Source organism: Ciona intestinalis, chromosome 2 (genome assembly GCF_000224145.3).
Source record: "Ciona intestinalis chromosome 2, KH, whole genome shotgun sequence".
Classification (NCBI taxonomy): Eukaryota; Metazoa; Chordata; class Ascidiacea; order Phlebobranchia; family Cionidae; genus Ciona; species Ciona intestinalis.
In genome coordinates, this window is record NC_020167.2 from 4,480,489 (window position 1) to 4,504,200 (window position 23,712).

At 35.2% G+C, this 23,712-nt stretch overlaps 3 protein-coding genes across 6 annotated transcripts in view; 1 reads left to right on the forward strand and 2 right to left on the reverse strand.

Annotated features, from left to right (window-relative positions):
* Positions 1-803: 803 nt before the first annotated feature.
* Positions 804-10,342, reverse strand: LOC100183303 (amino acid transporter AVT3B). The gene is made up of 14 exons (XM_002126918.4): positions 10,120-10,342; positions 9,764-9,813; positions 8,676-8,859; positions 7,631-7,742; positions 7,082-7,280; positions 6,274-6,351; positions 6,142-6,211; positions 5,692-5,756; positions 4,637-4,703; positions 4,521-4,569; positions 3,547-3,677; positions 2,389-2,540; positions 2,017-2,076; positions 804-1,947 (listed from the first exon to the last, which is right to left on the reverse strand). The coding sequence occupies exons 1-14, from the start codon at positions 10,225-10,227 to the stop codon at positions 1,848-1,850; spliced, it is 1,425 nt and encodes a 474-aa protein (XP_002126954.1). The 5' UTR covers positions 10,228-10,342; the 3' UTR covers positions 804-1,847.
* Positions 10,343-10,977: 635 nt separating this feature from the next.
* LOC100186215 (WD repeat-containing protein on Y chromosome) overlaps positions 10,978-23,712 on the reverse strand; it is a 19,193-nt gene continuing 6,458 nt past the window's right edge. The window contains exons 14-30 of one of the 2 annotated variants that reach the window (XM_026840867.1): positions 23,581-23,685; positions 22,938-23,085; positions 22,477-22,526; positions 21,960-22,100; positions 21,208-21,312; positions 20,562-20,738; positions 19,851-19,990; positions 19,340-19,561; positions 18,559-18,783; positions 18,127-18,234; positions 17,508-17,623; positions 16,938-17,117; positions 13,078-13,253; positions 12,820-13,023; positions 12,661-12,763; positions 12,067-12,107; positions 10,978-11,557 (exon numbers count right to left, since the gene is read on the reverse strand). In XM_026840867.1, the coding sequence (XP_026696668.1) occupies positions 11,463-11,557; positions 12,067-12,107; positions 12,661-12,763; positions 12,820-13,023; positions 13,078-13,253; positions 16,938-17,117; positions 17,508-17,623; positions 18,127-18,234; positions 18,559-18,783; positions 19,340-19,561; positions 19,851-19,990; positions 20,562-20,738; positions 21,208-21,312; positions 21,960-22,100; positions 22,477-22,526; positions 22,938-23,085; positions 23,581-23,685 (2,336 nt within the window). In that variant the 3' untranslated portion in view covers positions 10,978-11,462. Of the gene's footprint in view, positions 11,558-12,066; positions 12,108-12,660; positions 12,764-12,819; positions 13,024-13,077; positions 13,308-16,937; positions 17,118-17,507; positions 17,624-18,126; positions 18,235-18,558; positions 18,784-19,339; positions 19,562-19,850; positions 19,991-20,561; positions 20,739-21,207; positions 21,313-21,959; positions 22,101-22,476; positions 22,527-22,937; positions 23,086-23,580; positions 23,686-23,712 lie in introns of both variants that reach the window. The other variant, XM_026840868.1, reaches the window with a different exon arrangement.
* Positions 13,834-16,015, forward strand: LOC100180840 (basic phospholipase A2 taipoxin alpha chain-like). 3 transcript variants are annotated; one of them, XM_026840876.1, is made up of 4 exons: positions 13,834-14,345; positions 14,398-14,600; positions 15,299-15,350; positions 15,760-16,015. In XM_026840876.1, the coding sequence occupies exons 1-4, from the start codon at positions 14,259-14,261 to the stop codon at positions 15,802-15,804; spliced, it is 387 nt and encodes a 128-aa protein (XP_026696677.1). In that variant the 5' UTR covers positions 13,834-14,258; the 3' UTR covers positions 15,805-16,015. The 3 variants fall into 3 exon arrangements, with proteins under 3 accessions (XP_026696677.1, XP_026696676.1, XP_002127054.1); XM_026840875.1 differs by having other exon boundaries at positions 13,847-14,345; positions 15,299-15,417; XM_002127018.5 differs by having other exon boundaries at positions 13,853-14,345; positions 14,431-14,600; positions 15,299-15,417.

A 23,712-nucleotide genomic window follows, 5' to 3' on the forward strand; every position in this document is an offset into this window, starting at 1 on the left:
ATAATCTCTGATATAGTCGTATAATTCTGTAAATATCATTATTTTACTGGCAAATGGAATGATGAAAGAGAATGAAAGCATGGATCGGCTTATTCCAACTTTAACTGTATAGTATTGGGGGAACACGGGACGGTTATAAGCACATATTATTGCTCAATATTTTCTAAATAAAATATACATGACGGTTTTGGGGTGATACCAGAAATTGGAACCATCGTTCCCTTATTAATTGACAAGAATTAAAAAAATATATACTAAACTATACGAAGAGTTATTTAGCGATATGTGTAAAACAGGACGTAATTCACAAAATCGAAAATACACTTGGTGAGAGGGGACAGTTTAAAATCATTTTTAATTTGGATTAATAATTGATTTTACTTTTAGAAATACAGGTAAATACTACGTAATAATATTAAACGCGTTAAAAATTAAGTTTAAACATTCTTTTTCTTGTGTGTGACTAAAAGCCTGTTATAACGCGATGCATAGAGTGGCTAATGTGTACCTATAGTTACAATGCCAAAAAATCTAAGATGCGTTTTTTGAGCCAAGTACAAAAGTTTGAACTTTTATTACTACCGAAAAGTTTCAATCAAACCGATTAATTCAATTGAAATTCACGCCTTAAACTTAGAATGTACAGAAACAAGTTGTGGCTGGATAGTTCTCATTTTGCTGTTCCCCGATTTTAATAGGCTGTTCACAGACTTTGCTCAATGACGACGTCTTGAGGACAATCGATTTTTTTATAATAAGTTGGTCGATAACAAATGTTGCCTTTGAAAATCAAAACACAGATATACGCTGATGTATTAGTTTAATAAAAACGTATTCTACCGAAATAAATAGAATACTTAAATCTACCAAATACAATAACAAGTAAAACGTCCAATATTGTTCTAAGATTTCATTTTAAATACGGAAAGAAATCTAAAAGCAAAGGAAGACATTGCACGAGCGATATAAGCTTTTTACATGCGCTGACGAGAATATATAGAATTACGAAGATCACCAATTAATTACATTTGTTGGCTTTTCAAGACCATTTTCTAGGGCAAATTGAACGGGTACACTTGAACGCATTAGCTAGACGAAAACGAGAGAAAAGCTGTACTAGATTATAGATATAGAACGTGTAACGAAAGAAATACCCTCTTTTGAGATGTCTGACTGCAAAGGGCGACTCTATAAGAGCGAACGCATACTGTACCGTGATTCACTTAAACATTGGGAGACCTAATTTAAAGCTATTGATATACAAAGAAGAATAGAAGCATTCTACATGGGCGACTATGCTGTACATAGGCTTCGCATAAAATAATACAAAATTAACGAGATGAGGAGCCATGAAAAAAGTAAGTCTGTAGACTCAGTTAAAACTTAGCCCGTTGAGGTCACAGAGCTAGAACCACCAAATCATAAAAGGCACCAATAATAAGAGAATTATAAGGCAGGAATAAAGTCAATTTTACATTCGCGCAACTCTTGATCAGCAAGCCTTGATTGGAATCCATCAGTATTAAGTGACAATCAAGGAGGATGGTACAAGAGTAGAAAAGTAACGAAGTGGAGATAGTGTGACCAAAAATACCGGTGCAAAAGTGAAGTTGCCTTGTGTATTGAAGTGTTGGAATTCTCAGTTGAGGTCTTTAGTGAGTAGTTTACATCGTAAGGATTAATAACAGGTAAGACATCATGACACCAAAAGCTTCGCCACCGCTCAAATCACCATCAATCCCCAAGTGCACACCGCACAAATAAAAACAATGTTTACAAAGCGATGTATGGACGTAATACGTTGGCTCCGATACGGAGTAGCGAAGTGTCACCGTTCAACGCTTGTATTACGTCATTGTGACGTTAGAACGAGTGACGTTATTTTCAGTGTTGTTACTCTGTATTAGGCCTATTCTCTGAAGAGAATCAATGGTACCTATAATGGTCCTGTGAAATGCATGTAGTGTGTGTAAGGTAAATGGTATAAGGAATTAATTTAATGATAAATGTACTTACGCGCAAACACCAGTGCAGATAAGTATGTAATCCAGAATTTTCTGCCGTAAAGTTAAATCACTGCGAGAAAAGAATAAATTAAAATAATATCTCATATATACAATACACGTTAGTCTATTTTTGGGTAATGGGCCAATCCTGGCTTAAATCCTAGAACCCATGGCATGCCACGCCGCAGGACCTCACCCACGTAGAATAGAATAGTCCATGTATTTTCACTGAGTAACCTTTAAAACTTAACAATACAAAAATTATTAGCCACACATGTTTAAGAAATAATATTGATAATATAAAACAAAATGAACAAGTTTTGATAGAGTTAAAGAAAAAACATTGTCTGTATATAGTTTTAGGAAGTCGAAATCTACTTACGTCTTAAAAACTTTCAAATGAAACAAAGCTGGAAGTATAAATGCAAGCAAACTACAACATGTGGCACCAACTAACGACATCAGGTTTGAAAAGGAAGGTATGATGAGAACAATTAACCCTGTGATGGTGACCATTCCTGCTCGAAGAATATTCTATAAAAAAATGGAAATTTTATTAGGTGGAAGAATTAAATACATAAAGCAGTGCTGCATAACCCTTAGTGGTAATTTGCCACATTTCAATTAATGAATTTACCAAATAAATTCATTTACTTATATGTAACCCTTGGGTAGTGTAAATTGTCTGCATCTCATTTGAGTGACTATCTGTGCCTTTGCATAACAGTAAGGGTAGAATTTTAAGAAAGTTTCTAGAAAGGCAATTTAGAATTTAGAATACAAAGCGATTAAGTTTATTGCAAGGCTAGTTAACTTGACATTTTTATCAAGCTTGTGGTACAAGACTACAAGGAATTACTGGGTTCAGGAGCTTTAGGTTGAAATTCAGTTCTGACTATTATTGTATAATTTAATTTATGTTTTATACTAAAAAACTGGGTTTCCAAAGCATGCTATAATATTGGGTTGATACAAAAAGGTTGAGAAATACTGGCTTTAAGTTTAGATGAAATAAAAATGCAGGTATTCAGGAATACAAATTGTAGCATTGGCAAGTATACATTGTCAAGTATACAAGGTGTATTATACAAGGTATACACATGAAGTGCTTGCCAGACACTTATCTAGTGTAAAGTACACACAGGTGCTCCTTTAAGATTAAATAGTAAACCACAAGTCACGAGGTAGTTAATGCACCACCACGAACATTATTCAGGTGGTATACTTCACTTTGTGAGATATTAAATATAAATAATGTTAAGGTAAGACCCATAATTGTACCAGTATGAAGAATATAAAATTATAAAATTGATGATTTTTTTTCTAACTTAGTTAAGGTAGAAAAAATATTTCTGTTTAAAATTATAAAACTATTAAGTGTTTTCTTACTTTATCAAAGAAGAAAAAATATTTCTGTTTAAAATTACGAAGTGTTTTCTAACTTTGTTAAAGCAGAAAATTTTTTTCTGTTTAAAATTATAAAATTATTAAATGTTTTTTAACAAAAAAATGTTGTATTTCTGCTTAAGATTATATTTACTCCGAGTAACATGGAAGTTGACATTGGTTTCCATTTCTTCTGTAGGATCTGTATGACGGGAAACATCATCACTGGGTAGGTGAAGAAGAGGGAACAACAAAGGCACAACTTCACCAGGAGTGGAAAGATACCTGGATTTAGAAATGAATAAATGTAACTTATTTGCTCCCACTTGGCAGGGCAATGACAGTAAAATACAGGTTTTCTGTTTCATATACATCCTCGTTGCAACGTATGTAATTTTGTGGGGGAGTTTTTGTTCTAGTATGTATGGCTGACAATTTGGACAACACATCAGTGACCACTGGGTTGGAGCGATTGTATCTTGCCCAAGGACACATATGCACACAATGGTAGCAGAGACAAGTCTTGAACCCTTATAGGAGTCTAGGTTAAAGGCAAGCTCCCTAATCAATAGGACGCCAGACGTATATATATAAAAACTGCAAAATACCAAAGCAATGGCACAGTCGTTGAATGTGCTCATTTCCTATATAATAATTATCGAGTTCAAAGCTGCTATTATTGTAGACATGTGGCTTGTGGAAAAAATAAAAGCAACTGGCATGGCCAAGTGTTCACAAATTGGTTGTCCAAGTTATAACCATACAGAAAAAAACAATCACCCACAAAGTTACATAGATGGTAACACATAAGCAGGCAAGAGACATTTTATAATAAGACAACTGTGATATAAAAAACTGTCGTTGTTACGTAAATCAATGATAATTAGGCTTCACTTATATATTCAAAAGTTTTAATGATTCTGTGAACGGCAGCTGTATTTATCTAAAGTGTTTCATGCATATTTTCTCCCTATGCCCACTGCCAATGGTCGATACACTTGTTATATGTATATAAACGAGCAGAGCTAAAGTATAAAACAACATAACCTAAATTTTGCTAAAAAAATCAAAAATTGAACACTTAAGCACGATAATTATGTAAATTTTAAACCGGATTCTCCCGAATACCTGGTGGAAGGTTGAGCGTTATAATGGGGTTGGTCTCGGGTCCAAAGGACTGTAAAGAAAGTAAATATGAGAAGTAGGTGTAACTGTTTGTTTAATAAGTTGTATTAGAAGCTTACCAGGTAGCCGCATACACCAAACACAATGTATAACGTGGTTATCATCAGCATCGCCCATTTGAAGATTCTGTAATAAGAAACTAATTACAGTGATGTGTTTTAAGTATTGTAATTTTTTTTATATATTTGATACAACTGATTAACTACTCTGTTTTTGTTACGATAATACGTTCAACCCCAATTAGTTACATTGTCGATGACATGCACTAGGGCATTTTAATTATCTTTATTATATATATGTTACATTGAGACAATATCACTGGTTCATTTTGTGCATTCTGGTTTTACTGACTTGTTTAAGTTAAACTTGATTTCTCAATAATAAATGGAAGGTCACAACAGTTTTTTAAATGAACTGCTTTAATGCATTTTAACAAAAAGCAAGGAAATGTGGTAGTTTGAGTAACTGATATAACAGAGCTTTCAAATAGTGTATGCTTTTCAAATAATGTATGTTCTTCGAAATTGAATGATCAGAAAAAAACGTGGCCTATTTAAAACGAACAAAACAAATTAGGAAAATGAATGCTTAATGCACCAGACGTTTGTTCATGAATGGTTAATTTAGTAACAAGCTTTAGTGGTAATGAATACAGCCACATAAAACAACACGCGTATGTGGTTTACAATTGATTAACTTCATTAACATTTATATGTTTTAAGTGAGGCATAGCTTAAGACAATGGTAAGTCAGTAAGTATAGAATGTTTGTTTTTCAGATGGAACAAAACTTTTGTAGAGGATTTTCCTAGAGGTTTATCAGAGAGACGACGTCCATATATTTTAACAATGTTGAGCAGATTCTTTCAAGCTTATAGACTGCTAAGTTATTCACATTAATTGCCTAAAAACTATCCCAACGCTACATAAAGTTTTATATAAAATCCTTTTTTTATCATAAATATAAGATTCAACGATTTTTATAAACTAAAACTGCACTTTTATCAATACTTTTAATTATCTTTTCCAAACAACATTTTATAAAAACAAATTATTCACATTCTCACAATTAAAATAGGAAAATATTGAATAGGCAACCAGTGGTTTGAACTTACGTGCGAAAACCAGACCTCACTTCAACTGCCATCGAACTTTCAAGGGAAAGGATCATTCCTGCTCCCTGTATATTCATGTTGTGTTTAAACGTTTAACAACCTAAAACAATCTGTACCATTTTGCAGATAAAATAATTTTCTTGCAAACTGTATAATTTTTGCATTTTTTATGTGTATATGTTTATGTTAGTGGTAAAAGCAAGTCCCTAGCCGTATGATAATGAAAACTTTGGGCCACAGATTTTTTTCCATAGTCTCAATCCTTAAGGGGTTTGGTGGTTTTTGTGGTTTTTCATATATTCGCACTATCGCACATCAATGTTATTATATTTAGATCTTCTCCATACTAAATCCTTTAATGTTTATTTTCTCATACACATCAAAGTATCGTCCCTAACAAACTAAACTGTACGTAGGAGAATGTTACCTAATAACAGTGGAATAAATTACCTCATAGCAATACACAGCCATGCCAGCAAAGAATGGAAAACCAGAAATATCCATTTCCTTTGGGTGGATTCTACTCAAAACAATTAATTAGTAGAAAGTGGTAAACTAGGAATATATATCTTAAATCGTTACCTGACTTGATGAGCATGCTCGAAGTCGAACCAAAATACAATGGAATAAGCAAAAACATTGGCAAAGTCGGCGAATAGACTAAAAATGGTAAAATTTGTAACGTTAGCATGGGAGCGACCATCTTAAACTTTGATAGTTAAATATTTATACTCAGGTAACAATGTAACATTATATTAAAACATAAAGTATGTTTTAAAATTCTGTTTTATAAAAAAAAAATTAATTAATTCTGTAAAAATTATGTTTTAAAAAATTAAAACATAAGTTATGTTTTAAAATCTCTTGCATTTTAAGTCTAAGAAAGTATAATAAACTAAACTGATTACATATTGAAAATAAAGAATATGAATAAGTGAATATCATTTAGCAAGTATATAATTATTAATATGCAAAATTGGAACATTACCCTGAGACAGTTTGCATAAGTTACATGCAGTCAGTTTTAAACATGGTGGTAAAGTAGACATTAGATATATAGTCGCAACCTAAATTATGCTTAAAGATGAGGTATGCAGAGCAGTAGACTGGAGTGGAATGCAATAAAGAAAAATTTGGGGTTGGGAATGTCAAACATACATATACTTCAATAACTTCATAATATGGTTACTATATCAGTATATATACATTGTACAGTGCTATAGTAAAGTGTGTGTAAAAACGGAGCACTATTTAAAACTTGCTACAAGATTGAAAAAGAAAGAGTGTTTTTCTTTTGTTAGGATTGGGGGTAATGGGCCAATTCTGGCCTGAATCCCAGGACCTCACCCACATGGAATAGAATCTACATTTACAAATATATTTTCCTCACCTAAACATTGCGAGTTTATGAAGATGCCTAAGGAAACAGAGAGCGCATAGTGGGAAGAGGATCGCCAACAAGATCCACTTCTGCATGGAGGAGCCTGGAGCAAGAGCAGCATCATCTTGCTGCATGTCAACATTTTGGGATCGGCTGATGTATTGAGCCACGTTCTCAGTGATAAATATGAGGTAGGCACAACAAAAACCTGAAAACAAATGAAGTGTAATAAAAAGTGAATATTTTTTTATTTATATTAAACTCAACTCAACAGTTTTGTTTACTTATTTAGATTTACTGTTCAAAGTGTAAGTGTTAGGGTGCAAATAGTCAAAATGGAACTTTGCAAGAAAGAAAATATTAGCATAAAAAATAAAAAAGCAATTAAAACAGGTTAAGAAATACCAACTGCCTGAGGATACAGCAGCAAAGCTACCCTAAGGGCTTCTGCACAGTACCGCCCGTTTCTCAAAATATTCAATAATTCTTGAGTGATAGAAAGGGACTGTAGTACAGTTCCTTTTTGAGTATATGTGTGTTTTAATACTAAATATTTACCTATTTGTGACACAACAATTGCTGCTTCAACAAGGGTGGCACCTTTTCGACCAAATGCAAACAACCCAACATCACCATACCCAATATCAGGTTTGCCTTTCTCTTTGGAGACCTAAGACATATAATAATGAGTCATATTTACTTAACAATGGCAACACTATGTAAACAGGAGCAATATATAAACACAATGCATAAAAATACATATAGAGGGGTGGGGGGAGGTGGGACACCTTTAACACATATTATCCAAATATTCTGATCGCATTTTAAACAATTAACAACGGTCTGTAGGAGTTGTGGGCATATGGTTTTATAATTCTTTGAATGCTCTTTTTGTTTACTACCAAAGAAGACAAAAAAATAGAATGAAAAGGTATCCTATCTTCCCCCACCCTACTATACACATTGTAAGCAAGGATCCTGCACTTGTGTAGACAGAACCTATATTAGCAAGGCCATACAGCATGACAAGCCAGGTGATTAAGGAATGTGTCCAGTATTACACATTAACCACGTTACGATTTGTAAAAAAAATACACATTAGGATTTGTAAAAAGTAGAGTAACCTATTAACATAACATTATATTATTGTGAGTAGAATAAACCAACCAATTATATACAGTAGAATAAAACATATAATCTGCTCTACTGCTTTGATTTAGTAGTGAGAGGAAAAGGAAGTTATTAGTTATAACTTCCAGAACACTGTAAAATGATTTTAAAGTAATTTGATTTATAAGTAGACCAGATATGATATGATAGGTCTCAGCTTAGCCAAACAAAATTTACATTAATTATAAAGGCCTATGTATAATACATTAATATATATAATATATATATAAAAGTGTGTATATATATACTCTATACTTATAGATATCATTTAACCGAAATAAAATGTTCCAACCTAAATAGGTAATTAATATGAATGACTAACAGTAACACATAAATGTTGAGGTAATGGACCAATCCTGCCCTAAATCCTATGACCCATGACGTGCCAGGCTGCGGGACCTCACCCACATAGAATAGATGGAACACATAATACCTTGTCTGTGGTGGTTGACTTATTATTGGATTCATGAAAACTTTCCATTTCAATATCTCCGTTTAATAAACCAGATCTTTGTTCATCTTCCATAGAAATATCATATGAAGCATTTCCATTCGTGTGGAAGGACTTTTTTAACATCTGGTCTTTGCAGTCAATAAGTAGCATCATGGCACATACACTGAATATAAAATAAATAAACTTACAAGCGTACAGGAAATAAAAATAGGATAACCACAGAAAACAGAAAAGACAATTGCCAAACTAGAAAACTATTCGATTTTAAATGATTCTAAATTAATATTATTATTATTAAACTGTATATATATATATATCGAAATAGTGGTTTTATTTTATTTACAAACAGTTTCTGTATTTACAAACAGACGGTTAACATGTTTAGTTACTAAGTTCTAACATTAGGATAATAAGAAAAGAACAATACACATGGGACTATACAAAGAAGACGGAAAATTTTTTCCGCTAGAGGCGGTAATTATTTAAATTAAAAAATACGGAAAAACGAACAAAACAGCACTACAAAGTGTTAATAAGTGTAAAACAAATTAATTAAATAATAAAAATAGCTTTCAAAATACATAAAACACGAGTGAGAACATATTTCCCACATTAGGTCGGTTATATACGCTCTTTCGTTGTGGTTACTGTCGTCGAGTCTGTGGTGTAGCGGTTTGCGTGCGGTCGTAAACTCTCTTTGTTTCATTTTTACCGGGTTCGAGTCCCGCACAGTGGAATACTTTTTTTATATTTTTTTTCAAGTTTTTTTTGTTTGACGAGTTTGGGGTTAGGAGTTAGGGGTTAGGGGTTAGGGGTTAGGGGTTAGTGTTAGGGGTTAGGGGTTTATATCTTATGTGTATAAACCGTGAAACTAACTGCTTCCCATAAAATAGAGAAACGAATTTGTCATCGCCTCCTAGCGGAAAAAATTTTCCGTCTTCTCTGTATAGCTCCATGTGAACAATACCGGCCTTACTGGGTAGGGGTTTGTATGGTAAACGAGGTAATACAATATAATATAAGCTAGGACTACTTAAATGTTAAATAAAAGGACATGGTAAATTTACCTTAAGTATCCAACAGTGGCCATTATCATTATGCCTTCCAGAATGCCCGCCTAAAATTAAAATTAGAATTAAAATTTTTTTCAAGCATATGTTAAATATTTATATCTAACTGTGGTGCTAGTGAAGAATCTCCCCCCCCCCACCTTCTGGTACATGGCAGAATAGGCTAGTGGAAAGTGTTAGGGGTTGGTGGTTAGGGGTTGGTGGTGAGGGGTTAGGGGTCAATGGTTAAGTGTTAAGTGGTTAGCAAATAAGGTGGGGGAACGAGGAATATTCTTCACTAGCACCCTATCGGTTGTTAAAATAAACAAAGTAAATATAAATAAAAAAACTATAGTTTTAATTAAAAAACTTACCTCTTTAAATGCGAAAGGTAGACCAAGCACACCTGCACCAATAAAGGAAATAAATATATTTCCAAAAACTTTAACTGTACTTTTGGTTCCTTCTCCTGACCCGTGCATGTTTGTAGTTTTACTGCTTTAGTTCCAAAAAGTGGAAAATCCGAATTTATTTTATTAAATTATTTTGTGGCAGCAAATTGGGCTTATTCTACCTACCATCACCGTTGTGCGACACTGAAAAGTTTCTTAAAATTAAATAACTAAATAGCGAAAACCAACATCGAAGAAATCGGTACCTCTTATCCATTCACATTTATTCAGTTTTATTCCTATGCATTCTCAGAACTGGTACTGGTACAGCAGTGAGCAAATCTCCCGCTACGTCATAAGGAAAACGAGAGAAGTAAATAAAAAACGCAAACGAGAGAACACTTTGAGCCTGAACAAACCATAGAAAACACGATTTTTTAATTCACAATCAAACAGATTAAAACCAATTTTAATCTCTTTGATACATTCAAATGGTTTTAATCTCTTTGGTACAAACAAAAGCAGAGTTCGTATATAAACAAAAATATATTTTACAATTACCGTTTAAATATAGACTCTGGTAGATGTTGGTTAGCATGCATTTAGTCACGACCACGGGGCATATAAGCGTTGCATTTATTGGATATCACAACCAACCCTATATTCACGCTAAGAACATTAACGAATTTGACATTTAAATCATAATATAATAAGTAAATTTAATACAGAAACACTGCAGTTTAGGTTGGTTTAATAATAAGTGTCCTCTGCATGCAAAAAATACCTATAAATATGACACCGATTCGTGACAGTTTATAAAAGAACCATACAGTACTTCTTCAAAACGATTTTAATCTGACCATATTTAAATGTATTACCAACGTTACAGAATTAAGAAAACAGGTAAAATTGACGCAATCAGTAAATACATAGACCACATAAAATATTTTAAAATTACATGTTACACGCATAGTAAATATAAAAGTTCGAGGGCGGTTCTGTTTCATTTAGATATATTTAATTAAGTACAGACATAACAAGTTTGATGTATAAATAAATCGAGTTATCACGAAAGCTTGGACCCACATGCCGATGTAGTGTAAGACCAGTGGTTTCGGACTTTATAGGACACCAAGTAAAATGGTCACAATTGATATGAAGTAACTCAGTTACTGACGTAGATTCGAGACGAATAGTGTAACGACATATACAGGACATTTAGCGGTCACGTGATATATGCGGAAGTTGCTTTAACGTAGCAATAACGGCTTGTCTATAATCTGTTTTCATGCACGCAGTGTGCTGGGTTATAAGATATTATAGTTTTAATGGCATACTTCATCGTATCTGGGTGAAACTTCCTCATAATTACCGATGGTTTCCGCTTGGTATATAACATTTCGGTGTACAACTGCAACTTCTGTTTAAGTTTAGGTAACATTTAATTTATAACCAATCTTATATAAATTTTACATGGGAAAAAAATGATAATGATGCCACGATAAGTGGTGCAGTTTTGTGGCTACAGTAGGATGAGATGGGTCATGTTTTATTCTCGTTTCTCGTCCTATTTGTTAGTAAAAAAAAATATTACATTCAAACAAAAAGTATTTACAGAATTATACAGCCGCGCGACTAAAATAGCGTTGTTAATTGTTTAAACTACGATCAGGAAATACGGGTTTAACTTTAAAGTGTTAACTTTATATCCAATCTTATCACAGTACTATATAGTACTGTGGGGTAAAATAGGACACTTTTTGCACATAATATCCAAATTTCCAGATCGTGTTTTAACCAATCGACATTGAGAGTCGGGAGGATACGGTCTCATAATTCTTTGAGCGTTCCTTGTTTACTACCAAAAACAAAATTGAATGAAAAGGTTTCACATCTTATCCCACCCTACTATACAGCGTTAGTGCTTACCGTTGTTCACGAGGTTTGCTCGGTCTCCCGCTGTCGATTTTCTAAAAATGTGAATGTAATGAATGTACTTTACTTTACCCTCGCGTGGCCGGAAAACGACAGTCGTTATAACACAGGTGTTCATATAACTCGTGCCAGCTTACGAGTTACTATGTATGTATTTGTGGATAATTAATTTTTTTGATTTTTTATGTATGGCTAATAATTTGGACAACCGAATAGTGAACACTGGGTTGGAGTAATTATGTCGTCAAGTGTCTTGCCCAAGGACACATACGCCCACAATGGTATAGCAACGACGAGCCTTGAACTCAAATATATAATTCCCATTAGAATTCAATTATTATGTCTGATTGCAACAAAGTTGGTACCGCATGTTGGGGTAAGATGGGACACTTTTTATTCTATTTAACTTTCTAACTGGTTGAAAACTAAGTTTAATTAAAATAATATATAATCTCTTGTTGTTAAATGTCTAAAACACAATCAGGATATTTGTATATTGTTTGCTGACGGTGTCCAATCTTATCCCACAGTACTATATGATAAACTGGTCAACATATTGGTACACAGCAGCAAATGCAATTGAATTACCGTTTATACATGATGAGAAGGCCCACACAGCAAAGGGCTAACAACCCACAGAGGCCCACCACTGGGTAAAACGCTTCTTCATGTAGTATAGAAGTCTCCACCACTGTAAAACACCTTTTATAAGTTAGATAGTAAGACCCTACTGATCGAAACCTATACCTATTGCTCGTTGACAAACGAAGTTGATAACTCTTGAGCAACTACGAACAATCCATTTGTAATTCGACCACTGTGTCAGAGCAACGCAATTGTCAATATTGGTCAATTGTTTATTAATCTGCCAATTGGACAAATTATCGTTAAGAAGGGATCCATCAGACCAAGTCCAACCGCGTTCAGTTTTTGTCAACCCGATGTACCATGCTAAAAAATACATGGTTACAATGCTGATATTGATTTTCGTGTTGAATGGCTTACCAGTTCTATTACTCTTGTTTTTCATCAGCAAGAACCTTTCCACCTCGGCAAGATTTGAAAAAGCCAAACATCCGTCAAGTGATTTGCATTTGTTTTCTGCTTGTCTGATATTTAGGGTCTGTTGCCGATTTTGCGACATGGCATAATAGTCATAATTTCCTTCTGGCGAGAAACAGCTGTGGCCGAAAGTTAAATGAACTATTGAAACCAACACCAATAACGCTTTCATACTGTATATAACAGACGCGAATGGAAAACATACAATATTTAGGTTACTATAAGCACAGATAATACAAAGTAAACCCGTTAACGCTTTCCTGCCAAATTTATATTGCGTCTACCGTAATACCACCATCATCAGTGTTTAATCATACACGCATGTGGAAGTGCGCAAGTCTGTAAAACATAATTAACCGCATATGAACTACAAACAAAGTACCAAATAAAAGCAAAATAGATAACAGACAGGTGGAAGTAGGCAAAAACATCCGTGTTACACACCATTAGTTGACTTGCCTGTACTCTTGTGCGTAGGAAGATGTTGTGCGGTATATGCTCTACAGAGTTTTGCCGCGATCTTACATTAACGATGAAATACTAAAGACAATTGATATAGTCGTTTGGGTAAGATATAACACTTTTAACACGTAATATACAAATACTGTGATCGTGTTTTAAACAATTATAACAACGATCTATGGGGGTCGTAAGGATACGGTTTTATAATTTTTTGAATGTTCTCTACTACCAAATGGGCCAAGAAAATAGAATTAAGGTGCCCCATCTTCCCCACCTACTATAGAAGCAAGTTCCTAACCCATATTTATAAAGCGCGAATGATTGCACTTGCTACACCAGCTACGCTGCTGAAACAGTGAAACAGTTTAATTATAGACACAATTAAAAGTCTAAACGCCATGGGTTTCCCCTTTGCCTTCGGGGTGGCACAGAATTGTCTGTTAATGCATCTTATGCGTTTGCCCTTTCGTAATGAGCGTCGTAATGTAAACAGGGCAGGATTTGCACGTTTTGTTAATGCCATCGCCAACACACGACGATGTCGCCGAACGCCTACGCTAAGAAAAAAGGCATTTCGCGAACGTATAAATAGCAGCAGAATACAGAAGGAGATGGAGAATTGTTATTTGAACCCTAAGGGAAAAGGTTGACCTTGCAGAGCAATGGAATTTCAGAGTTTTCTTGCAATGTTTTCTCTTGTTGGATTCGTAACGTGCAACCAAGACTTACTCCGTGGCAGCTTTGTAAAAGTGAGTTAATATAACTTCGCGTACAATTTCATCATGACCATTTTCTTTATAGTTCGCCAATATTAGAAATAGCTTTTCGATGCAGAAACACGAAACCTCAAGGCATCGTCGCAGTATTTGGCAGTTCGGTGTCATGGTTCAGTGCGCGGAAGGTCTCGACCACCAATTTCCAATGTGGACCATGGAAAATTACAACGACTATGGTTGTCATTGTGGAATGGGAGGAAAAGGCGACCCCCTTGACGTTATAGACGAGTAAGTTCTGTTTTGTATTGTAACATTTAACTTAGTCCTCGCGTGGCTGGAAAACGAATGTCGTTTAACACGGGTTTATGTTGCAAACAACCTGTATCGGCTTACGAGTTACTAAGTACGTTACTTTATATAGGGGATTTTTTGTTTGTTTTTTCAACTGGTGTTTATTTTGGTGTCCGGGAGTTGGACAATATAGTATGGTACTATGGGGTAAGGTGTGATATCGTTGGCACCTAAATTCAAAATTTCTGATCGTGTTTAAAACAATTAACAATGTTTTTGGAGTCGCGGGACTACAGTTATATAATTCGGTAAATGTTGTTTCTTTACTAGGAGTATGAAAACATGTCCCACCCTACTATTACTTTAAAACTATAAATGGTGCGTTGCACTACCACTTTCTAATTAGGAAATACCCGGCGTTCGCCTATGAAAAGCTGCACTGTGGGGAACCTTATTAGAAAGTAACGTGCATGAGCTGTATAAGTGAACCACTTCGCTATTCATTAAAGCTCGTTAAGGGTCGAAACGTTAAAGCTTATTCTTAATTGGGACGAGCCACGGCCGTAACATTAAATAGGGCTAGAAGTTCTAACACTCGAAAACGAAAGTTTACGTAAATTTTGTGGTTTAACCTAGGAGGGCCGTTAAATTCTTGGAAATTTCCTTTTTAACGAGCGATATAAATCACTTATTAGATGTTGCATGGAGCATGACTCGTGTTACAAAGAAACTAGACTTCGACACAAGGTATGGAAGTGGCAAATATACTTCACCCACTACAATTATCAGTGTCATGGGAAGCGAATAACTTGCTGTAAGTGTAAGGAGAAAATGTTTGTAAAATGCGGAACTAAATCTTAAGTTGCGTGGTTTCATTACGTGGATATGATGTAATCATTTAATTTTAGACTATATTTGGAGGTTTACCTATTATGGTTACTTCTGTTTCCCCATAAACACAATTATCATTTTACACCCCTTTCTACTTCTGTACCTCTTGTAACCACCCACGCAGTTTAGCTATCCTGGTTAAAAGATTGTTGTTGCTAACCCTTGAATATAATCGCTTCAGCTTATATGGAGAACAGAATTACTAAAAGAGTTGCATACGCCTGGGAGTTACACACGCCCAATTTAATGATATTTTTGGTTACAGATAACGGTTCATCGTGGAAGCAAGACCTGTGCCAATGTGACGTAAAAGCTGCGGGGTGTTTTGCGACCAACAGAGCGAAATATAACAGGGCGTATAAAGATATTGACCAAGGAAGGTGTTTCCACATGAGTGACCTCAGCTAGCGATCATATTTCTGCGTGTTTTTAGAATATTTTTTTTTAACTAAATATTTTGTACTTTTATACCGACAATGTTATCTCGAGCGGGTTGTTTAATAAAATTTCAAGAAATGCCATTTTTGTTATGCTCGATAAATCATAATAACTTTTCCTGATTGCCTTTTACCTTAGTAATCTGTTCGTAGTATCGAAATGAAATTGACCGTCGTAGATATAACATGGTGTCAACAAACGTATTCAGTAACCTCGTTGAAATGTGGCGGACAGCTGCTTCAATATCCACCAATCGAAAATTAATGACAAATACTTTAAGTTTAATGTATCAAAACATTTTACCAAAATACATCATAAAAGACTACTCTATTGTAGTTGACTCTGAGATATATGAGCCACTCATTAGCAGCGTAGTGTTTGTGAACGATTTAAACTAACGCGTTTGTCTTTCCGAGACACTGGTTCTGGTTTGTAATTTCGTATCTGCCTCCGTGACGTCATCTAAGAATGACGTCACGCAAAGGCTAGATTGTGGGGCAGGTAGCACACTTGCACTTGAGGTGGCTAAAGCTACGGAACTCTCTCTGAAACTGAGACTAGCTGTTGAAGAATTTCTGTCGCTGACTGCTGACGGACAGGGTGAGGTTTTGCGCGACGTTCGGCGGCGTTGGGTCACAGTTTTATAATCAGGGGAGCATGTTCGTCTGTTAACATGTTCAGTTTATACGACAGTGTCAGTAAATGTAATTATAGCATGAGACAGATATTTCCTGTTTAAAACACAAATGCCAAACCCCAAGAACTCACGCGCGAAGTAGGCTTTTCGTTTATAGGAATACTAACATAATACTATACGAATACAGCATAACGAAAAGCCTGTATATGAATAAATATAAATCACGATTAGATTAGAAGTTTGTACTGCTAGATCTTAATATATTGGCTTATGTACTCCTATTATAATCCCCATCGTCTAATTAACTTATAAAATATTTTCGTCTTTTAGCGCCTACAAATTACCATACAAACTATATGTAGACTTACATGACTGGTTTGAGAAATCCCAATGCTCGTTGTCTTGCTATGACTATGTTAGCATGTTTAGCAAGTTTGGTGTCGCCACGGTACCAATGTCGCAAGCATTCTGGTATTTCCCTGGTTTGAGGTGTTTCGATGTCAGAATATGGCAAAGCACGATATATTATGGGGTGCTGCTCACTCCATCTGCGAGGTTAAAATGTATATAGTTCTGTTCTAAGCAAAAATAGAAAAAAAAATTAAAATTCTGTTTTAAGCGAAAATAGAAAAATGTAAATTTTGGCCAAGCGAAAATACAAAAAAAAACGTTAAACATGTAAAATTATGTTCTAAGCGAAAATACAAAAAAACGTTACAAATGTAAAATTCTGTTCTATATGAAAATACCAAAAAAATGTGAAAAATATAAAATTCTGTTCTAAACGAAAATACAAAAAAATATTAAAAATAAAAAATTCTGTTCCACAAGCGAAAATAAAAAAAATAAAATTTTGGTCCATGAACGAAAGTACAAAAATACGTCCTAAGCAAAAATTCAACTAAGTGTAGAAAGATTTCGTGGAATGACGTAACCACCTGATGACGCGATCGATTTTCGACTCCTTGTGTCGATTCTTTGGCTTGTAGTTAATTTTTCCAAGGTGGGCGCTCTTAATTCCTTCCTTTTGAATTTTCTGGAACGTTCTTTCCGCCTTGAGATTGAAGATAATGATGATCAACACGTTACAAGACACAATGAGGTATATAGTAGGGTGGGGAAAGTTGGGGCGCCTTTAGCACCAGTATCCAAACATCCTGATTGTGATTTAAACAAACAACAATGGTTTATGGTAGTCGTGAGCATACGGTTTAATAAGTCTTTGAATGTTTTTTGTTTGCTACTAAATGGAACGACAGAACAGAATAAAAAGGTGTCCCATCTTCCCCCACCTTACTATACATCAACTATTAGTCACATACATGTAAAGTTTAATACACATCTCTATATAGTACTGTGGGATACAGGATGTAATACCGTTAGCACATAAAACCCATATTTTCTGATCGTGCTCTAAACAATTTACAACGTTGTTTTAAAGTCGTGAGAATGCGGTTATTGAACACTATATACACATTTTTGTTTACTACCAAATGGAAAAAGAAGAGAGAATGAAAAATGTTCTATTCTACAATATATAGTTGCACACGTACTCACCATTGGATTAGCTTTTAAGTCAGCTAGTATCGAATGCGGGGAATCCCCAACCCACACAGTCATGCTTCCTCTGCGATCATTGAGTGTATTCCTCCGTACCGCTTTCTCCTTCAAACATAAGTAAGGAAATTAGACCTAAAACACCAATACCTATAACGTAACTGCGCGGCCACGCCACAGAGTATGTATGTGGCAGAAATTTATAAAATAGGGAAAAACACATATAGGGTTAGCGGAAACTTTTAACTAGGGACATTATTTTCACTAGTTAAATAAAATTTGTTTTCTTTACTATTTACAGTCTCTGAACCAGCACGAGGGACTACACAGAGACCAGGCCGGATCCAGAGTCCCCGAAGCTAGAAGTTTAGAATACTGTTTTAAATACATATACAATTATCATTTAGTTTGCAGAGTCCTTCCGCAACTTACCTTGATAAAAGAGTTACACACGTCATTAAATTGTTCCTTGATCTCTTCTTGATGTGTTGACATCTTCTTCGTGATGTTAAACACGCCTCTTGCTTTCCCCATGAAGTTAACAGCGTGCTGTACTTGTTTCCATTGTATGTGTACGCCGCCTTTTATTTGCCGTAATGTGGTCGGAGATGCCACGCGTCTCACGTCATCAGGGCAAAGCACTGAAAGTTCCTTTTCCTGAAGTTAAATGACAAGGTTATTTGTTTAAAACCAACAAAAAGTTTGAAAAGAACAAATCAGAGCTACAAATCATCTCGATACAAACAACTATTGTTAAGTCCGGATTAATGGTCAATCTATAAAACTCACAAGTACTGATAACTGCATTTAGGGATTGCATTGCTGTGATGTGGACACTTACGACTCCCATAGACCGTTGTTAATTGTTTAAAACACGATCAGGATATTTGGATATAATGTCCCAAAGGTGTCTCATCTCCCCCCACCCTACTATATACCTTCTTTGTACACCTTGCTATATAAGACTATTGAATGGATGAACGTAATTAACTTAGTTTATCCGCGTGACTGGAAACTCACAGACGTTATAACACGCGTTGGGGTTTCATACACCTCTTATCAACTTACGAGTTACTATGTATGTTACTTTGTAAGTGATTATTAGTTGAATTTTTTTATTTTTTTGTATGGCTGATAATTTGGACAACCTATTAGTGACCAGTGGGTTACAGAAATTGCCCCTTAAAGTGTCTTAATTTAGTTACATAATCACCTTTACAGGAAACTGCAACTTCCATGGTTCTTTCTGTCCAAAGGTTCCCAAATACCTTCCATTCACAGTCCACAATCGAACACTGCAGTCTGTGCTACCCGTTCCTATCAATTCCTTTTCTTCAATATAGACGATCGAAGTCACCGCTTTCGTGTGGCCACGCAGTGACCAAATAAGAGGCGGGGGTTTGCTAAAGGGTTGGTAGGTCGGTACGGTGAAACGCTGAAATAAAGTGACTTTGAATTACTAATGCAGTAAGAAGTATGTAAGCATTGATTGTGTGGCTTATTAATCTTTGCGTCATATAGCGAGGTAAAGGTGACTGTTTTTGTTCATACACACTGTGCCGCTTACGATTTACCACATATGACTGCGTGGGTGTTAAACTAAAATATACCCTTTGCTTCAGATATGTTTAGTATTGTACTTGAAATGTAATCACAAATTATGTATTTGGCATAAATACAACTTCTTACAAAAGCACCACACAGAGTTTTACGACCTAACTTACCCCATCTGTAAAACAACCAATGTTATTGTCCCCATTTGACGGCGCTGATGACGTTTTAAAACTTTCTCGTCGCTGCTTGACGTCACTTCCGTTGCAATATGACGACATGTCCCACATTTTGATGTAACCTCGACTGTCGCCTAAATATAACTACGTCGTATTATACACATGTGAAGAATAGATTGTTTAACCTAATCACCCTCAAAATAGGATGGGGGGAGATGGGACACTTTTAGCACAGAATGTCTAAATATCCTGATCGTGTTTTAAACAATTAACAACAGTCTATATACGGTTTAATGATTCTTTAAATTCTTTGGTCCACTTTCAATTATGACGAGAAAACAGAATAATAAGGTGTCCCATCTACTCCCACCCTACTATATAAGTCGCAAGAAGGCACGGTGCTACGAAATAATTAAACACCCGTGATGTAAAACGACTGTCGCTGGCCCACCACGCGGCCATGTAAGTTTCATTCATTCATTTTACAGTATAAGTGATATTATTCCCATTAAGTTTAGCAAATATCCCATATACTGCATTTATTTCCGAAACCAGATATTCTTATACATAATCACCAAACGAATGTCATTTTGCGGTATATTTCCGTCTCAAAATGAAACCAAAATTTATTATTCATTATGGTGTGATTAATGAAAAAGGTATTAATAGAATGTTTGTTATTGTTTGAAAAAAAACGAAACCTACCCGTTATAAGTATCTCAGAATCTTCATCTGTTTCCATTGCCAACACCACCTCGTTCTTGTGGGCCACTGCTTCAAAATAACCGAGCAAACCACCTTTCTGATGCACCGACCACGCAGCTACAAATCCGTTGGCAACTGCGGCAATCAACGTCGCTGTGTTTTCATCGCTACGACGGCCTGTAGATGTTTTTTAGTTTATTTTGAAAGATTCGTATATAGTATAGTAGGTCGGGGGGAGATGGGACACTTATCATTCTATTTTCTCGTCCCATTTGGTAGTAAACAAAGAACATATGAAGATGCGGTTGACCGCATCTTCAGGACTCCCATAGACCGTTGTTAATTGTTCAAAACACGATCAGGATATTTGGATATCATGTGCTAAAAGTGTCCCATCTTCCCCCACCCTACTATATAGTTGGAAGTTTTTGTTAGTTTTTCTCGACCCATTGGCAATAAACAAAGAATGTTCAAAGAATTATTGTAACCTTGGCCCGCGACTCTCTATATAAGATAGCGCCGTAAACTGTACAAAACATGCTTAATAAACGACTGAATGGCTGAATTGATAATATAGTTTTTAATTCACGCGTTTTTGGTGAAGGACACCAGATGTACCAATTTTTTTGATATACCAAATTTTTACCTTGTAAGAATTTCAATTTATTCACCACTCTCTCTGCTGGCGAATGTTTTCGGTCCGTAGAGGCACAACTACCACCATCACTGGAGGCGTCGTCGCTCTCAGAGTCTATATAAAAAAATATAAACATTGAAAAGATAACGAAAAAAATTAAAATCTTTAAAATCTTTACACAGCAAATATGACGTCAGTTTTTTAACTTAAAGGGCCTAAACACACCCCACGTCGCTTTTATTTTTTATGGTAAATTCATAAAGCGACCGTTTTATTGATTCCAAAAATACTTTGCTTATTAAAATTGGTCCAGTATAGGCGGAGATATTCGTCCTCAAACAGTGATCTCTAGCGCTATCTTTTTTTTACTACGAGCTTCGTGATTGTGACGTGGGAACGTACTAGTCACGTGACTGATTCATTCGTAAAAGCGAAACCAGCTTTTTTTTTGTGCTTTTTTGCGTTTTTTTGTTCTCTCGTTTTTCGCTGAAAACACTGCCTCTCGCCTTTCTGAATGAGAGCGGTCACGCTTCAACCATTTTGTGACGTGTTTGTCACGTGGGTAGTACACTTCTCAATTTTTTTCGCCACGCAACTTTCAAATCAGTTTTTTGAATTTCACGGTGTTTGAGCTGGAATATCTTTGGTTATACAGAACCGATTAAAACAAGTAAGGTGTCGTTGGAATTAGAAAAACACACTCTATCGATTAAAGCGAAGTACATTTGGGGTGTGTTTAGGCCCTTTAAGAATCCACATACCTTGGTCGTTTGTGACGTCACTTTGGTGATTCCAAGGTAAATAATCAGGAAACCATCTTTCAATTTTCGACTCGGGAGTATGTAGGTTTGTTCCAACGTTCGATGTACCAGCAGTGGGGGTACCTTGTCTCGACCCCCAAGCTGAAGAGAAAGAAAATTGAGTATATTAAGGTGGGGTAAGATGAGACATGCTTTCATCTATAAAACAAGATCGGGAAATATGGGATTCAGCTGCTAGCGATCCAATTCCAGAGTATTTTATATAACGTTATCTTAACTCAAGTTATACGCTAATACTGGTATCTTACTTCAATGCTATGCTGGCAGTACTTTACTCCAAACTCAAAGTATTATATAAATTAAATAAATAGAATTGCTTATAACGTAACGTATGACTTCTCTATCAACCTGTTCTATGAAAAAAAACTACCAAAAGATCATAAAAAATCTGTACGTTTATCATCTTTTCGGTATAGCGCAATTTTTGGGTATAGCAACGTATTGTAAATTAACTTACCTTGAGTTCGCTTAGTAGAACTGCTCAGTGGAATCCTTGATGAACTGGAGCTGTAAAACAGCTTAATAAATCAGTTTTTACTATTTACTGTGTCATTTTTGTGAGAATAATAAACAAGAAAAAGTAATACCAAAACGAAAAACGTACAGTAGGCTCAAACAGGTTGATCAAAAGGTTGGCGATGATTAATAGATAATAGCTTTACTTATGTTAAGCAAACAAAATGAGAAAATATGGTAAGTAACACTAAAATGAAATGCACATTGCAGGCTACACGCTATAATCAAAAAATGACAGTGGTTAATGGATAAAAGGCGTGACTATTATACGTTCTACAAAGAAAATATATAGGACTTCTGTCATTTAATTATAACAGCATTAAACTGCTCCAACTTGAATAAAAGTATATGCATAAGATATAGGCTCAGTCTTGTACAAGGAAAATTCGTTCTTTAACTTACGAATGCTTTTTATTTGGAGGAAGATGTATTGGAAGAATGCTTTCAAACATGTTTAACGCTATGACCACGTCTTCTGTGTCCATCGACCATACAAAGATATCGCCATCGTAGGAAGCTGTGGCCATGGTCGAGTCTCGATAGTGATAAGCTGAAAATATATTACATATAGTAGGATTGGGGGAAGATGGGACACCTTCAGCACAGAATATCCAGATATCCTGATCGTGTTTTAAACAATTAACAACGGTCTTCGTGAGTCATGAGGATACGGTTTTATAATTAATTCCTTGAATTTTCTTTGTTTACTACTAAGCGGTATATCTGAAGTTGTAAATGTATGCCTATGCCAGACATAATCTTTGTCACTCGGGAATGCAATCTATAATTAAACCATCTAAACTGTGAGAATGCGTCGCATAACCACAATTAATAATAGTACTGTATATAAGATGTCCTATATTTTCTGACCGTGCTTTTATTAATTACCAAACCTTTTTTTGTATTAACAACAAGTTTTAAGGCTGTGGATATGTAGTTACGTAAATAATGTTTGCTTATTACCAAACCGGACAAAAAAAGAGTACGAAACAAGCCCCATCTTACCATTTTAATGGTTTAAATATTTTAATGGTTTAATTCTTACCCAAACTCAATATATCGTCGCTATGACAACGTTTAAATCTTCGCGAAGTTTCGTCTTCGTAAGAATCGGCGAAAGTGGTCACGTGTTTGTTCCAACCCGCAGAAACTATTCGTCGTTTACAGAATACGACGT

Excerpts from the sequence above, each read along its gene's own strand:
- LOC100180840 (XM_026840875.1), top strand. The coding sequence starts at position 14,259 with ATGGAATTTCAGAGTTTTCTTGCAATGTTTTCTCTTGTTGGATTCGTA. Across the intron at positions 14,601-15,298 it reads CCCCTTGACGTTATAGACGA|ATGTTGCATGGAGCATGACT; the intron begins GTAAGTTCTGTT and ends ATCACTTATTAG. Across the intron at positions 15,418-15,759 it reads TGGGAAGCGAATAACTTGCT|ATAACGGTTCATCGTGGAAG; the intron begins GTAAGTGTAAGG and ends TTTTGGTTACAG.
- LOC100183303 (XM_002126918.4), bottom strand. The coding sequence starts at position 10,227 with ATGCACGGGTCAGGAGAAGGAACCAAAAGTACAGTTAAAGTTTTTGGA. Across the intron at positions 5,757-6,141 it reads TGGCTGTGTATTGCTATGAG|GGAGCAGGAATGATCCTTTC; the intron begins GTAATTTATTCC and ends ATGAATATACAG. Across the intron at positions 2,541-3,546 it reads CAACTTCCATGTTACTCGGA|AATATTCTTCGAGCAGGAAT; the intron begins GTAAATATAATC and ends ATTTTTTTATAG.